This window comes from Epinephelus fuscoguttatus, linkage group LG13, assembly GCF_011397635.1.
Source record: "Epinephelus fuscoguttatus linkage group LG13, E.fuscoguttatus.final_Chr_v1".
In the NCBI taxonomy this organism is placed as follows: Eukaryota; Metazoa; Chordata; class Actinopteri; order Perciformes; family Serranidae; genus Epinephelus; species Epinephelus fuscoguttatus.
The window spans coordinates 31871045-31888831 of NC_064764.1; the positions used below are offsets into that span (position 1 = coordinate 31871045).

Sequence of the window (17787 nt, forward strand, 5' to 3'; positions counted from 1 at the left end):
CAGGTACAAAGGCTGTGTCCTTGCCACAGTGGCCACGAGCTTGATTCCAACCCACGGCCCTGCTGCATGTCAGCCCCCCACCTCTCTCTGCCTTTTTCACGCTGTATCTGCCCCATTAAATAAAGACAAAAAAAGATGTCTTAAAAAAATTTGTTTCAGAGGGAGGCCATGATTTTGTGTGATGTCATAGCACAGCTGAGTTAAATACAGTTAATAGCTTGAGGGCACATTCACATGTCGGGTCTACCTGTCAAAGGGAGGCCTTTGTAAAAAATCTCTATATTGGGAATTTGTAGTTGTCATCATTGTAGAGTCATTTGACTTTTTTGTGCAGCATAAACACTACAACAACTGAAGAACTGAATAACAATCTATGTGCTCCAGTTTTCCCCTGGACTCAACTACATATGATTCCAGTCGACTGAGAGCACCACACCACCACAGACTGAGACACAACACAGACACTGGTGCATCATCACTGCACCTTCATTTAATCTTACGAATAGTTTCATTGTTTTAAAGGGAATTTCATGGCTTTTATTATGGAAACTCCAAAGTTATTAAATACATTTAGCTGCTTTTATTTGTGTTTTAATGTATAAGACAGGCACAGCTAGAAAATGTTTTTCTTACTCATCTGGTAGGTTACTCAAAAATTTTGGGAACCCCCTGATAAGACAGACTCCAGCATGCAGACGCTGACGACCAGCATACATCAAGTCTTCTGTGTGTGTGTGTGTGTGTGTGTGTGTGTGTGAGGGAGAGTTAGGAGAGGGTGTTATCCAAACAGAGCTGGTCTTTCCAGCCATGTAATCCCAGCTGGCTTTCTAGTTCCTCAATGGAGCTGCGGTAGTCTGTGTGTGTGTGTGTGTGTGTGTGTGAGCCACAGAGAGTAAGGGAGAGAGCGGAGGGCAGGAGAACGGCTGTTAAACAGCAGTTTTAGGGGATTAGGAGGTTTTGGAGCACAAAGACTCTGCGTGGAGCAGAAAAAGAGGTTGAACTGGAGGGGGAGGAGTTTAAGAGGATGGCTGGAGAGAGAGGAGGTGAAGTGTGTGCATGTGTGTATTTTGTGGTTGGAGGGAAAGAGGGTGAAGGAGGTGAATATATCTGGAGGGTTTGTCCAGTAGACTGCTTGTAAATATAATCCTGTGAATATATATATATTATGAATGAAGTTATTTAAATCCTGGCACAGATGCTGCTGCCGCCGTTATTTTGCACATTCTTTAAAAGGTGAAATCTGCAACGTAGTTCAGTGGCATTGCTTTGGTTAGCAGCTACATCTGATGATGCCAATTACTGTAAGTCTGGATTGAGTGCTGCAGGGATGTTTTTTGTCGGCCAACCCAGAATTTCCCTCGACAAAAAGTCAACGTTTTTTCCATTGTATTAAATTATTATGTCATATATTATACTACTTCAGGGAGTGCAGTTACAGTGACAATGGGTGTCATGCTAGCTCTGATTGCTTGACAGACCATCACAAGGGGGCGGGGCTTAGCAAAGGGTCAGTTGGCAAATTAAGGGTGTGAACACAGCAATCACACTCAGGTGTGCACCAAAACAACCAGACTGAGACCTTCTTGAAGAGGTGGTCTCGGTCTGGTTACAAATGAACTCTGCTGCGGTTTGTTTGTGGCTGGAACATATTCTGATCTTGATATGAACCAACTGCAGTCACATGACACATTGTTTGGGTTAAACATGAGCATGTTACAGTCCTGGAGGATTATTAATGTGCACCTCCTCCTGTACTGCCTTAATATGCACATTCAGCACATCCAATGCATCAAAACATTGTTTTCTAGTTGGAGCCGCGCCTCGTTTTCAAACTGTATGCTTTGACTAAAATGAACAATGACAGCAATATAGTCCACGATGAGCAGCGCTAAAATCAACCTGCGTAGTTGTCCCTCCATTGTGACATTAGAAAGTGTCACATTTATCTTGCAAGTGTACTCTTCTTCAGCGTTTGCTTTACCTCTTTACTTACTTTACATAATGGTAATGCACAGAAGCTTTGCACACTGAGTCCAATGCATTTTTTTATACTATGCGTTGCGACAATTTGCAATGCGTGGCAAAATGAAATGACACATTCCCTCTCGTGCTTCTCTCCACTGGGGTTATTTATCTGTCACCACTCTCTATCCCCGTGTCTTGCATTTGGCACCGCAGCTGCATGAAGGGGCAGAGCTGTCCTCGCATCTCTGTCTCCACACTGCTGCTTGCTCTGTGTCTGTGTGACGTCCACACCCACCTCCTCGTCATCATCATCATCATCATCCGCCTGAATATTACTCTCTGACCTGTTGGACATGAGCTATGTGAGTTATGAAATGATTCTGTGCGATCTGTTCTCCTGTCTTGTCCCGCCGCCACATTTTCTTCACTGATTCTCAGTCAAATGTCTCTAAAGGCCGCTGACGGATGCGAAAAATCGAGCCTGTTCTGAAAACTTAAATGATGAACAAAAGTTTCGGACACAGTGTGAGGCTGGATATATCTTTAGATGTGCAACAATTTTGGACGAAAAAAACAGACTCAGTGTGCAAAGGTCTTAAGTCTTCTTTTCTTTCCCATCCTGTTAAATTGAAGGGTTCTGAGGTGATGATCTGGCAGCCCTTAAGGTGTGCCGACCCCCACGTAAAGACTCTTTAATCATTTTACAGAATCCACCGGTCAACAATTTCTGTCTTTTCTGGAGAGAGAAATAAGTCCGACCCTGAGCTCCCTTCAGAGCACTGAGAGGTCTGCCAGCGGGCTGGCTGCTGGTCGGCCCAGACACTCAGGACAGCCATCGATATTTGGCTTCATTGTTGTCCTTGTTGGATGTGAGCGAGCGTACAAATTAAAAGGGTTGAAGTTGGGAGTTCCTGTCTGAAGGATCGTCCCAGTGTGACCCTGCTGGCCAGCGCTACTTTAGTGCAATAAATAAAAAAGTCATTGGATATTTATAGCAAGCGGTAACAGCAGATGTATGTGAATTTTTAAGAAGATGGAGGAAAAGATTTGTGAGTAAGTGAAACAATATCGCTGGTAAATCAGCGATCCAGGCTTTATACACATTCATGAAGTTGTTTGTATATATTGCTGTATCCCTCTTTACGCTCGTCTATTTACTTCTGTCACCCTCCATCCATCCATCTTTCTGCACCGCCCTCCTTCTTTCCCACCATCCCTCCAGAGTACCAGTCAGCCACCAGAGCTGTGCTGCCAGTGTTTGATTCTGCCCAGTCCAATTATAGAGGGCCTTAATTACTGAGCCTGTCAGCCTCCATCAGGAGAGCCATTCGTCATATGGACCGGGCTGGACCGGACTGAGCGGGGCTGCTTAGGTTTAGTGTGGGGACACATATATCTGTCTGTCACTCTCAGTACCTGTCTGTCTGTCTGTACGCGACTGCGTTGTTTCTCACATACAGAAGAAAAATTGAATTAGGAGTTTTCTTGTACAACACGTTCTCTGTAAGGCCTAAGAGACATGTTGGAAGCATTTCCCACATATCAAAACATTTGTAGAAACCAGGTTTAAATTAAAATCCAGATCTCATCTCACACCAGCGGCTTTCTTTACCAAAACATAAACAGAACAACTTTAGAAACTGTAAGAAACCTACGCCTGCATGTTACAGTCCCAGAGGATTATCAATGTGAAGCTCTCTGATTGAACGATTGTTTCTCCAACGAAGAAACAGCCGTCAATTATGCCATAACACCATGTTTTTTTCACTGAAACAAATTAGATCTGGGAAAGGACTTTGACGTTATTGGGGCATTTTATCTTGCATAATGCATTGCTTGTTTTGTCATGTTTGAGTTGAATCAAAGAAGTCATGTCAGAGACTGACTCAAATATATTCTGTTTTTAGTAGGGCTGCCACTGACTAAGAATTTTCCTAGTCAACCAATAGTTGTCATTTAGGGCCATTAGTCGACTAGTCGCCCGCATGTTTATGATATTAATTTAATTATTAAATGATATATTTTGGTGGTTTGAGTTGAAGGTGTGAGAAAGAATAGTATCAGTAACATTGTTAACACTGTGCTACATTACAGAGAAATACAAAACCGTACTAATGAACCTTCATTAATATAGGCCTATATTTTATCTCCAAGTGCACGTCACACACTGAGCGAGCCGCCTGTTAATGACGCTGTGGGCTAATGGGCATGTAGCTACTTCCATGTTTCAGATGATACGTCATGTTTGTAGTCGACCAATGAAGATGAGTTTACATATCACCTTGGGTTCGTCCTTCACCTTCTCAAAATGATCCCACACTTTGGATTTCCTGCCCGACATGTTATTAACTAGCCTGTGGAATAACCGCAGGTACCAGCCCTGGAAATTAACCTGACTTCCTGTGTCTGTCCTGTCAAATGAAGGTTTTGATTTATTTTGACAAGGCGCAGCTCCTAGTAGAGTTTCACCTTTTTTTTTCCTGCAACTAAGCGACCAATGAAATCTTGCCAAATAATGACTTTTCTAGTCGACTAACGTTCGATCGACTAGGGGGCTAATTTTTAGTGAGACATCGGTCTAAAACATCCATGTAATGTTGGTTTCAGACTGATAATTTGATATCGTAGATTGTACTGATGTGAGTCATTATAGTAAAAGCCTTCAGTGTAGGTTTGTTATTCACAGTGTAAAGTCTAACAGACTTGGTTGTGGTGTATAATTTACTGTAAACAGGATCGGTATACCTCTATGTCTCCTCTGTGTGTGGTTTCCTCCTCCTCTTTCCATCTTACGTCCTCCTCTTCTCTTGTCCTCGTTGTGTAACAATCAGCATGAAGGAGGTTATAATTGGGAGGTCCGGAGCTCTGCCAGGTGGAACCACTTGTATCTGAATACAAGCTCTCGCTCTCTCTCAAGATCTCTCTGGTATATTGTATCTCTACCACTCTGTCTCTTACTTTATACTCTGTTTGTCTCTGATACAGTCTCTCCCTCTGTCTCACATACATGGCCTGTATTATTAACATGATACGACAAACATTTATTGAGTTTTTATTTCTGTATGATTCTACAGAGACTTTCTTTTCACTAACTGTTTTTTCTCTGTGAGTCATCCACTGTCTATTCACGACAATACAACTGCAGCCCCCCGCCGCCAAACCCCCCACCTCAGTTCTTAAAAGAACTTGCCGAGCGTTGCCATTAAAAGGCGTTCACCTCATTTGCTGTCTTCCTCCTTCCTTCCTTTGGTTTCCTCTCCTCCTGTCACCAATCTTTCCTTCAAGCCAAAGAGGATTCCTTCTTTCTTGCAGTCATTTTGAAACAAGTTTATTCAATGATTTAATCTTGGAAAAAAAAATTAAGAATAACAGATCTCAAAGCCTTCCAGGAACTCCATTTGTGAGTCCTACAGTTTCAGACCTCCACCACATATCAAACTTTAATAATATTTATCTGAATATCATCAATGGCGATCCAGTGGCTGCACTTTTTGACCATATCATGCATGTCTTACTGCCTGTAATTACCTGGTAGATTGTATTAGCGGAAGGGTGTTTGCTTTTAAAGACTTTTTACAAGATTCCTTGATTAAGATTTTTAGCAAAGAGCTAATGTTGGTACATTTAAGAGTATTCATTGTACTTGACCGTGCCCTATCTTCTCCTCTTCCTCCCTCTTTCCCCATCCCTCCTCTGCACTCACCCTCCAGGTGATTGATGGAAAACTGGCTCCCTTTCTGTCCAAGGTGATCAAGTTTGCCAGCTCCCATGTTTTCAGCTGTAGTTTGTGTCGAGAGAAAGGTTTCATTTGTGAGCTCTGCCAGAATGGACAGGTCATCTACCCCTTCCAGGAGAGCGCCACCAAGAGGTAAAGATCCTCATAACCTTTCTATACATACTTAGTCAAAGAAATCTGGTCTGGTCATTGATTACAGATATGAGTGATTTAGATTTTATTTTGAACTGAGAAGTCTTGATTCAGTGGAAAAAAGTCAGACAAAAGATCCCAGTAAAGTAAGTTTATTTAGTGAAGCAATGTTTCAATCATACATACAAAGTCAAACATCACATTGCTTTGAATTACAAAGCAGAACAAGCACTACAGTATAAAGACACAAACACATTCAGAACTGTCTGGTGCAAGACTTACATCAATGGTATCAAGAGATTCTGTTGATTTGCTAACATTTAAAGACTTCTCAATAATATCATTGACCTATAAAGAAGGTGCAGATCACGTTCAAGTTCTTCATAGTAACATTCACAACAGTTAAAGTGACGCAGACATTGGCAGTGAAGTTCCTAGATCTCAGGATCCCTCCAACAAATATGTTTTAAATGTGTATGTTTGCTTATGTTCTTGTGTCTTTGTGAGGACCAGTTTAAGTTTGTGACACAGAGGGAAGCATTTTGGTTGTTACCGACTTTATCAAAGGGCTGTGTCAGGGCTAATGAATCTGGATCTGTTCATCCAAATTATACTGCTGTACATACAGTATCCTTTACCATTAGTTTTTTTAATGCAATTTTTTATTCTATACTATTCTGTGACTTTCTTCAATAAACTTAATAGACTACTATACTGTCACTTTATGAAAAAAATATATTTTATGACACACTATACAATGCCTTCTTTCATGAAATTTTTTATTACTACTTTTTTCCTTACATTTTTTTCATACATACGACATACGATACTATTATTATTATTACACTATACTGTCTTTTTTGTGAAATTGTTAGAGCACACTAAACTATGACTTTTTCGTCAAGATTTTCTGACAGAGTATACCATGACTTATTTCATCTTTTTTTTTTTTAATGCATAGTTTCCAGTGACCTTTTTTGTGAAATTGTTATGACATACTATACTAAGACTATTTTCATGACATTTTCCAACATATTATACTGTGACTTTTTCCATGAAATTTTCAGACAAACTATACTATGACTAATTCATGAAAAATGTTTGACTCACTGTACTATGACTTTTTTCATGAAACTTTCCAAAATACTATGCTACTAATACTTTTCATGAAATTATTTTGACATGCTATACTATGACTTTTTTTCATAATTTTGGACAACATGCTATACTATGACTTTTTTTCATAATTTTGGACAACATGCTATACTATGACTTTTTTTTCATAATTTTGGACGACATACTATACTATGACTTTTTTTCATAATTTTGGACGACATACTATACTATGACTTTTTTTCATGGTTTTGGACAACATACTATACTATGACTTTTTTTCATGATTTTTGCACAACATACTATACTATGACTTTTTTCATGATTTTGGACGACATACTATACTATGACTTTTTTTCATGATTTTGGACGACATACTATACTATGACTCTTTTCATGATTTTGGACGACATGCTATGCTATGACTTTTTTTCATAATTTTGGACAACATGCTATACTATGACTTTTTTCATGATTTTAAACGACATACTATACTACGGCTTTTTTTCATGATTTTGGACGACATACTATACTATGACGTTTTTTTCATGATTTTTGCACAACATACTATACTATGACTTTTTTTCATAATTTTGGACAACATGCTATACTATGACTTTTTTTCATAATTTTGGACAACATGCTATACTATGACTTTTTTCATGATTTTGGACGACATGCTATACTATGACTTTTTTTCATAATTTTGGACGACATGCTATACTATGACTTTTTTCATGATTTTGGACAACATGCTATACTATGACTTTTTTTCATGATTTTGGACAACATGCTATACTATGACTTTTTTTCATAATTTTGGACAACATGCTATACTATGACTTTTTTTCATAATTTTGGACAACATACTATACTATGACTTTTTTTCATAATTTTGGACAACATGCTATACTATGACTTTTTTTCATAATTTTGGACAACATGCTATACTATGACTTTTTTTCATGATTTTGGACGACATGCTATACTATGACTTTTTTTCATAATTTTGGACAACATGCTATACTATGACTTTTTTTCATGATTTTTGCACAACATACTATACTATGACTTTTTTCATGATTTTGGACGACATACTATACTATGACTTTTTTTCATAATTTTGGACAACATGCTATACTATGACTTTTTTTCATGATTTTGGACGACATACTATACTATGACTTTTTTTCATAATTTTGGACAACATGCTATACTATGACTTTTTTCATGATTTTAAACGACATACTATACTACGGCTTTTTTTCATGGTTTTGGACGACATGCTATACTATGACTTTTTTTCATGGTTTTGGACGACATACTATACTATGACTTTTTTCATGATTTTGGACGACATACTATGCTATGACGTTTTTTTCATGATTTTGGACGACATACTATATTATGACTTTTTTTTCATGATTTTGGACGACATACTATACTATGACGTTTTTTTCATGATTTTGGACAACATACTATACTATGACGTTTTTTCATAATTTTGGACAACATGCTATACTATGACTTTTTTTCATAATTTTGGACGACATACTATACTATGACTTTTTTTCATGATTTTTGCACAACATACTATACTATGACTTTTTTTCATGATTTTGGACGACATACTATACTATGACTTTTTTTCATAATTTTGGACAACATGCTATACTATGACTTTTTTCATGATTTTGGACGACATGCTATACTATGACTTTTTTCATGATTTTGGACAACATGCTATACTATGACTTTTTTCATGATTTTGGACGACATGCTATACTATGACTTTTTTCATGATTTTAAACGACATACTATACTACGGCTTTTTTTCATGATTTTGGACGACATGCTATACTATGACTTTTTTTCATGGTTTTGGACGACATGCTATACTATGACTTTTTTTCATGGTTTTGGACGACATACTATACTATGACTTTTTTTCATAATTTTGGACAACATGCTATACTATGACTTTTTTCATGATTTTAAACGACATACTATACTACGGCTTTTTTTCATGATTTTGGACGACATACTATACTATGACTTTTTTTCATGGTTTTGGACGACATGCTATACTATGACTTTTTTTCATGATTTTGGACGACATACTATGCTATGACGTTTTTTTCATGATTTTGGACGACATACTATACTATGACTTTTTCATGATTTTGGACGACATACTATGCTATGACGTTTTTTTCATGATTTTGGACGACATACTATATTATGACGTTTTTTTTCATGATTTTGGACGACATACTATACTATGACGTTTTTTTCATGATTTTGGACGATATACTATACTATGACGTTTTTTTCATGATTTTGGACGACATACAATACTACAACTTTTTTCATGATTTTGGACGACATACTATACTATGACTTTTTTTCACCATTTCTGACGACATACTTTACTATGACTTTTTTTTTCATTAATTTGGAGGACATGCTATACTATGACTTGTTATGAAAATTTAAAAAAGCAAATAAAAAAACAAGATTGACATTGACCTTCACATGTTAAAACCTGGACACATAAAAACATAACTGTGGGAATAGACACTACCAAAGTAAAGAAATGAAATGTGTACGTGAGCACGTCTCTCTGGGTTTCTGTTGCTTGTTAGTGACACTGATTGGCATTAAAGTGTCGTGTGTGGGTGTGGACGGTTATTCCCATCATGTACACTTAAGAGAGTCCAGAGCTTCATCCTCGTCACTGAAACTGAGAGTGACAGACAGCAGAGATAAGAGGCCATCAGGACTGATTCCTAGAAGAAACACTGGCACACAGTCTGTGCTATCACTCACACACATATACACCCTCCTTGTTGAGTTGTGTTTTATGACTTGTGAAGGAAGTGTGAAGTGTTAACTGATAACAGCTGTATCTACTGTACTTACTGGAACTGAGCTGGACTCTGTTGACTCTTACTCAGACACCGACGGTGCAGGAAATTAGTAATAACTGGATTTAAACAACCTGCAGTACCAATACTTAAAAATCCAGTTTGTTGCATGCATGTAGACCGTTAAGACTGTTTTAAAGCAGTATTTAGTTTTTGTCCACTTGTCTTTGTATTTCACATTATCATTTTGTTTTTGATGATGACAAATTTAATACATGGCTTCATATTTTTTACCTTTAAAGGTTATCTATATTTACCTGTAGCCTCATTTTTGTCGTTCAAAAAAAAAAGGAGTCGTCTGTAAATATTTGTTTTTAAATGTCATATCGAAAAAAAATGGGATAACTCAAAATTTTGGATTTCAACATTTTTACTTGTGAGTGGTTTTTGACCGTAGCACCAACCAAATGTTTTCAATAAAACTTTGCATTAAAACAGTGACTAGTACATTGTCGATTTAGTTTTAATTTATTGGTGAAAAATGTAATACATGGCATCATATTTTTTTGTTTTTTAAAAATTTCAAAATTTCATTTTGTGTTTAATTCGAATCGATTTAGATATAATATTTTACATGCTTGGATGTTGTTATAATAAATCATTATAAAGAATTTTGACACTTAAGTTTCGAAAATGTCATGACAGTGTATTTCAGAATTTGTAATTTCAGCATTTTTACTTGTTTTAGTTTCTAATGGTTTGAGTTTTGTTTTTAATGATAAAACTGTACACTGGTGTCATACAGCATTGAGACACACTGATAGTCTTCTCACACAAGTAGCTCGATGACGGACCTACATGTTGATCTCTTTGTTTGCAGGTGTGATGGCTGCGGCGCTGTGTTCCACACCGAGTGTCGTCAGAAAGCTCAGCCGTGTCCTCGCTGCGTTCGCCGAGAGCTCCACCACAAGAGGCCGTCCTCCTTCTGGTCACCTGACGACGACAGCCCCGGGTGCTTTCACCTGCCGTTCCAGGACACCTGAGAGTCAGAAACACAAACGCAGTAACAGTCAGGGTGCTGCCCGGCCATGACGCTGGACAAAGTGCCTGTTCTTCTGATTCATGTGTGTCTACGGGACAAATTCTTTGACGGAGCTTGAAGCGTCGTCAGGTTTGTGTTCATGTGTGTGTACCTACTAACACACACACACCTAAGCAAAGCCCTCTTTGTCCTTCTGTAAAGAGCAGGGAGAAAACCAACTGAAAAACTGCTGCACCGGACTGAACCACCTGTATTTTGTAGTCAAACATCACACGTCAAGGTCGTCCTCCGCCATCTTCATCCTTTTACCACCTCACTACCTTCACTTATTCCACATCACAGCTGATGAACTGGAGACATTCAGACCTAATTCTTACCAACGTCTTCCGGCACAAGTTTAGTGATGAAATGAATTTTCAGCCTCTCAAATGTGAAGATCTGCTGTTTTTCTTTTGTTCTTTAACCTGTTGGTCAAACAATTAGGTAAACTGAAAAAATCTCTTTGCCTTTGGGAACAGGTGATGAAGTTCTTTGTCTTTGTTTACAGACTAAATGATTGATTAAAAAAAACAACTGACTAATCTATGATGCAGCCCAGCTCATGTTAAAGTTACTCCACCCAGAAGTGCTTCAGTGTATGACCCTGACGCACTGTAGCATCTAAACATGGCTGTAAAAGGTTTGTAGTTTCCTTCTTCACAGAGAAAAACAGCTGCAGTCAACATAAAAGAATAAATGATGTGCTCATGTGAGCAGCGAAACAGGTTTTGCTTTCTGTAGTATTTCCTTCTGTTCAGACTGGCAATTAAAAAGATCCCTTTCTAAATAGATTTCAGTGGAAGTTACTGTGACGCTTCAGCAGACCCCGATCACACAGAAAGGGTTTTGCAGGTTACAAAAGGTGAGGTGCACCGAACACTTGCTGCGCCTTTTTATTGCCAGGCAACCGCGCCATTGCGTCCTTACACTAACCTTCCCGTGTAATTGATCCACCGTTTTCTTATGTCACAGTAATTAGTATCCAATTACTAAAATGTTGAGGCAGAGGGCACTTGCTGTAGCTCTGGTTGAGGGTGAGAGGCTGTCACCAGGGAAACAGAGATCTGTGTGGGTACATGAGACCCTAAAAAAGAGGGTGGATCATGGGGAGTACCACCAGTTGGTCCAGGAGCTTCTCCTCATTTCCGGGCATATTTTAGGATGACTCGGGGGCAGTTTGACAACCTGCTGTCTGTTGTCGGGCCGTATAGCTGCTACCACCAGTTTCTCCTCCATTGTTGACCACCACAGAAGGCCCGCCTCTCAAAAGATCCGATTGGACAATGGGGAAAAAAGATGACGAAAAAGAGGTGACATAAGGCGCTTTTCCGCTGTGTTGAAATTTTTCAGCTTGAGGAGGTGAATTACAGGTCTTCAATAAATAGGTTCCTGGAGCGCAGATACATGAGGTGTGTAGTAACGCAGAAACCGTGAGCAAAAAGGTTAATTTTCATTAACAAACAATCACAAAAAGCCGCCTCCAACTAGACTCACAAGTCAGTGTGAGTCAGTTTAGACGCTTTGCTTAACTAAAGACTGATGTCTTTCTCCCTGATTTTGTGTTTAGACGGGCGGATACAATTTCAGAGTTTAAAAAAACTCCCTACGTTGCAGAACCAATAGTAAATCCGCAGGGCGGTCCTTCGGTGGCTCGCTGAACTCTTGTGACTGTAAACACAGTCCGACTGCGTTAAAAGTTTTAAACAAAGTCGCTGTAAGTCCTTCATTTCCACAATCTTGTGGACTGAGCACACCTTTGATAAAACAGAGTTAAATCTCTCGGCATCCATTTTCAAGCTCTCTATGTGTTTGTGTCCTTGCGGACGAGAAAAGGGGGAGCGAACATTTCCAGGAGGGCTTTTCTTTTTCAAAAATGTATGAGGCGTTGCTTTGTTGACGGCCGTTTTCTCCGGTGTGTTAAACACACTTTAGAAAGGAGTGTCCCCAGACTATCAGAAGGCGGAGATCTCTGATTGTCTGGTGGCGAGACTAGCCTCAGACTGCTAAAACACTTTCTGTGTGTTGGGAGCCATAGTCAAATAGAGTTGGTATATTCCAAAGTGATGGTCTGTTAAATACAAAATGTCCTCTTTGTGTCACTGCTCCTCTGCTTCAGATCAACAAGGAACCCGCTAGGGAATTAAAAAAGAAGGAAACTTTTGTACTAAAAACACCATAACTTTAGAATATTTCCACTTGATCTGACTCAGACAGCTGAAGCCTCATACAAACTTCAGAACAAGGACTGTGGATTTTGTCCAATCTGAAAAACAGGAGGAATCATGTACGTGTGGGTTTTAAGACAGACTTGAATAAGCATGCACCTGCCTTTAACGTTGAGGAAAACAGAACATCAGAATCTTTTCAAACCAATCCTGCAGTACAATCCACCATTTCACCGTCAACTGTGCATTCCAAACATACCATTATATTAGCATAATATTGCTAAATATGCAAGTTTGCAAGTTCCAGGTCTTTAAATGGGAGAATTCTTTTGCATGCGTAATGCATTGATTTCAGACAAAAAGGTATTAATTTAGAAAAAAAAAGTATTTTTTTCCCGTGATAACATTCATCAGAGTTGTGAGATAATAATCTCGGTAATTCACTAAAACAATACAATTTTTTTTCTGTATTCTTCTTCTTCTTCTTTCTTTGGGTTTAGACTTTTGGTTAGACAAAAAAAAATTACCAATAATTTTGAAGATGTTGCCCTAAACTTGAGGAAATTGTGAGGAATTTATGTATTTGTAAAGAAAATTAATTGATAACATAAATCATAAAACCACAGTAAAATAATATTTAGTGCTCATTTTTCCAAAACTGTGACATCACCTCTTTCTGTACAGCATTACCTTGTGTCTTAAGTTGTATTTTAGAGAGTGTTTGGAACAAATGGATCCACAGTGGGGAGGTGTTTCATTCTGCAGGGATGGTTTCATAAGCTTCTATGGACATTTTGTATACAGTACAAAAGTTTTACAGTCATATTTGAGTCTTCGGGGGAGTATTTGATTAGACTTGGGTTTACTTGGAAAATAACTGGAGCCATTCTTGTGGTGTTTTACCAATAATCATAATAATAAGATAATAAACTCAATGATGGCTGTGATTGACGTATAGAAACCCCTCTTTATCTCTTCTCCTTTTCCCTGAACTTGTAGACGTGGACTGAACGATGTTTGAACTCATTTTAAATCGATGTTCTTTTAATGTAAAAGACTTTAACTTGAATGAGACTCTGTCGGTCTGTCTGAGCACATTTTCTTCCCTCCATCAGTCGAACTGTAAAATAACAGAGGCAATAATCTACTGTAACTTCTTCTTTCATTGTTGCCTTTTCCCTCTCCTCTTCTTCCTCCTCCTGTGATTCTACTTCCTGTCGTGCTTTATCCATGCAGAATCTATCGAACATGATAGCAGCTTTAGCTTTTAGTATCTCTATGCAACCTAGATGGCCTTTATGACTCACTGCTTTCATGTGTAAAGGTCTGGAAACGCTTTACGTTTACATTTTCACCGCAGAGCCGGCTGCGTTTCCATCCAGGCTAAGTTTACTGAAACGTTGGGAAAATAAATATTAGTAAGGTTTGTTTCTGTCAGCTGGCTGTAGCTGATAAATCCTGAGTGTCCAAACATAAAATTTACATGGAAAATGAAACAGAAAAAGAAAGATTTTATAAATTTCGTCAATTTCTTTTCTGAATCAATTCATGTTTTGGGCTTTGTTTAAAGTTTTTGGTGGGTTTCCAAAACTTTTGACGAGGCTAATCCCACTACGTTAATTTTTATTGTCAGATACATTTATCTTTCCTAAACAACCCAGTCTCACTCCGAAGGCGTTGAAAGTGTACCAAACCGAACTGTACCTTAGCGTAGTGCTTGGTGGCATAACGGAGCTGTCAGTCAAAGAGCCCGGTCTCACTCTGAAGTCGTTGAAATCCAGCGCTTAGGCAGTGTCTTGCGGCGTCTGAAACAAACAAAAAAATAAGGCGTCCTTTAACGTCAGTATGATGCGTGGCCGGTTGTGTTACAGTTTAACGGCGCTTAGTGGTGTCAGGGGGAAACTTGGCGGGACAAGAACGATTTGGATGGGTGGGAGCGGTGGCGGATAGGTCCAACAAACACGGACTTTCACCCGGGAGAGTGGTGTTTGTGTCCCAGATTTTAGACTCTGATCTTTTTTCCTAAACCTAACCACATGCGTTTGTTGTTGGAGGAAAAATACCGTCAACCGCGTTGTTGCACTGACGTTAGGGATGTTCCTGGCGACTAATTTCCCTGTTAACTAAACAAAAATTTTAATTAAGACTAGGCGACTAGTCTGAAAAAAGGTAAACACTCAGAAAACGGTCAACATTTAGCACAATATGTCTAACTTGTGGTGCTTTAAAGACGCCAGAATCTGTAATAACCTGGATGGAAATGTAGCTGCTGTTTCTTCCTGCTTCCTGTTTCCTTTCCTCAGTGCTGATTTTACCTCATCTTCTCTTTTACGTCTCGTCTCTCTGCTCCTTGTCCTCATTTCTCCAGCTTGTTTGAGCCATAAACACACGTTAACCTTGAAGGGAAATAAGTTGCTGCGCTCAGCAGTGAGTTGATTCGTGAATATGTATTTTTGTGAGCAGACTGAGTTGTTCATGTTTATGAAGCATGTCAGATACTGTAGACTAAAACTAAATAACCCAGTGTAGTTAAAAATATGTCAGGAAACGTGCACTGATGTGTCGATGATATTTCTGTTGTTTGTGTTTTGTTTCGAGGGTCACACAGGGGATATTACAACAATAAATGTTTAAGTTATTATTGACTGCTGCATAAAGACTGATGAAGGGTTGTGAAGCCTTTGGTCGAAGTATTTTTGAATCTGTTTTTTGAGTGTGTGAAGTTTTATGTTTTTTATCTGGTTTTTTGTTTGTTTTTGTAAATCATGCTGTTGATTTGTGTCCATGGAGCCCTGCAGGTTTTAAAGGATCTTTATTTTTTAATGTGTGCACACAGATTATAGCGCTCCTGGCAAAGTGTTTCAGGCAGCAGGGTGTATACAGGTTAAATTCAAGACTTTAAGACCAGTTTGATGCAACCTTAAATAAAATTTAAGACCTAACTTACGATAGAATACACGCCAAAATTGAAAATATACTCCACATTGATGTCAGTTCAAAATGAACAGTAAGGTAAAACGATGCTGATGATTTCAACATAAATCACTATTAAGAATTTCAGGTATGCACGTATGCACGTAGATCCTAATTAGAGTGTGTTAAGCTAATTTGTCAGTAATTATTTGGCTCACAACTAACTGAGTAAAATCATATACCGGACTGTAACGTACTGAACCAAACTGTTTGGGACAAATAGTTCCTGTTGTTATACAACATTTGATGCTTACTGGAGAGCGTTATTTACTGATGTGTGCACACAAATTAACAAAACATAAAGACCCCACTACCTGCTGGGCTCTGTGGTGTGTGTATGTAGCCACAGTAGCCGACTCGTGCATCGGATCACTTTAAAACTTTAATTTATTTGCTTGTTTTATGCAGTTTGTTCATTCATACATAAGAAGTGTACGTTTGTGTTTAGTTAAGTTTTTTTTTCTACAATTTTGCCAATTTTCATTTCTGGATTTGGAAACATAAATAAGAACATGTTGACGACCCTGTCATGAATGATGTTTGCCTGTTATCATGACCCTGTAGTGACGAGTACACTGATCTGTATTTACAGGACTGAGAGTGTTCTTTATGTTGTGACACATTTCCATCAGCGCAGTATGTTTTACTTGATGTGTTTGGAGAAGAATATATTGTACAGTATTTAAGAAGAGGAACTGGACTCAACTTCTTCTCTCTTTTTGCACTTTTAAGTTATTTTTCTTGTTTTAAATCATTGTTGTTGTTTTTTTCACCGCAGCCAAACCTCTTATGCAAATACAGGGAGTTGATTTTCTGATTTTGATCCTCCTGTCTGGTTCTGTTCAAGTTTGTCCGCTAGCCACTGATGCCAATAAAGACAAATTCTTAATAGTCAAAGTGTTTGAATCCTGTGTGGAGACATGCTCATGTTGTTTGTGGGTTCAGCTTTGTTTTACTTCTTCAGTTTTCCTTTGTGCAGGCTTATTTTGGCTAAATATTTGTGATGTTAGCAGTGTTGGCTTACATTGGTGAGCTACGAGTGCTAGCTACACATAGAAGCTTGGATGAAGAGCAGACAAGTGGATTATGCAGCAGGAGTGACTTAAAAAGTTTTAATATTTGAGTCTTTCTAATTATTCACCATAAAACTGGATTATTATGAATACTAGCCACAGTCCTCAACAAAGGAACAACATAATAACACAATCTTTGTCAGCAGGTGAAGTTTGTCCAGTTTTAAATCGTCGGTCAAAAACAAAAAAAACCTATTAATCGCAGTTTAACCCTTTGAAACCCGAGAAAATTGGCTTTATTTCCTTTTAAAGGCAATGTGTACCAAATTTTTGGGTACCAAAGTACCCAAAAATTCACAAGAAATTAGTAAAAAGAGAAACTTAAAAACAAGAAAATGAGTAAAAAAGAAAGGAAATGACGTGGACAAGTGCTTAAAATGATAATAATTCTGTAATATAATTTTAAAATGTAATAATACTAATTACTAATTTTCCCTATTTTTTTTTTAATTCTAAATCTACTATTTTTTTTTAAAAAAAAAAAATCCAAAATCTATTTTTTATTTATTTATTTATTTTAAATCTAACTCTATTAATTTTTTTGCAATTTGTGGGACATTTCTTACCAAGTTGCTCACTGCCTTTTTCCCCCCATGTTTTGAAAAGACAAATCCCAACCAAGACTGACAGAAAGTAAGTTCCTTACCTCCACCATCACTAAACTCCTCCTGCTTCACGTTGG

The 17787-nt window shown here is 38.1% G+C and overlaps 1 protein-coding gene across 3 annotated transcripts in view; it reads left to right on the forward strand.

The window, feature by feature from the left end:
• Positions 1 to 16920, forward strand: part of plekhm3 (pleckstrin homology domain containing, family M, member 3) — a 61319-nt gene extending 44399 nt beyond the window's left edge. For all 3 annotated transcript variants that reach the window (XM_049593703.1, XM_049593704.1, XM_049593705.1), the window contains 2 exons: positions 5676 to 5833; positions 10694 to 16920. In XM_049593703.1, coding sequence (XP_049449660.1) covers positions 5676 to 5833; positions 10694 to 10856 — 321 coding nt within the window. In that variant the 3' untranslated portion in view covers positions 10857 to 16920. The remainder of the gene's footprint in view (positions 1 to 5675; positions 5834 to 10693) is intronic.
• The last annotated feature ends 867 nt before the right edge of the window (positions 16921 to 17787 follow it).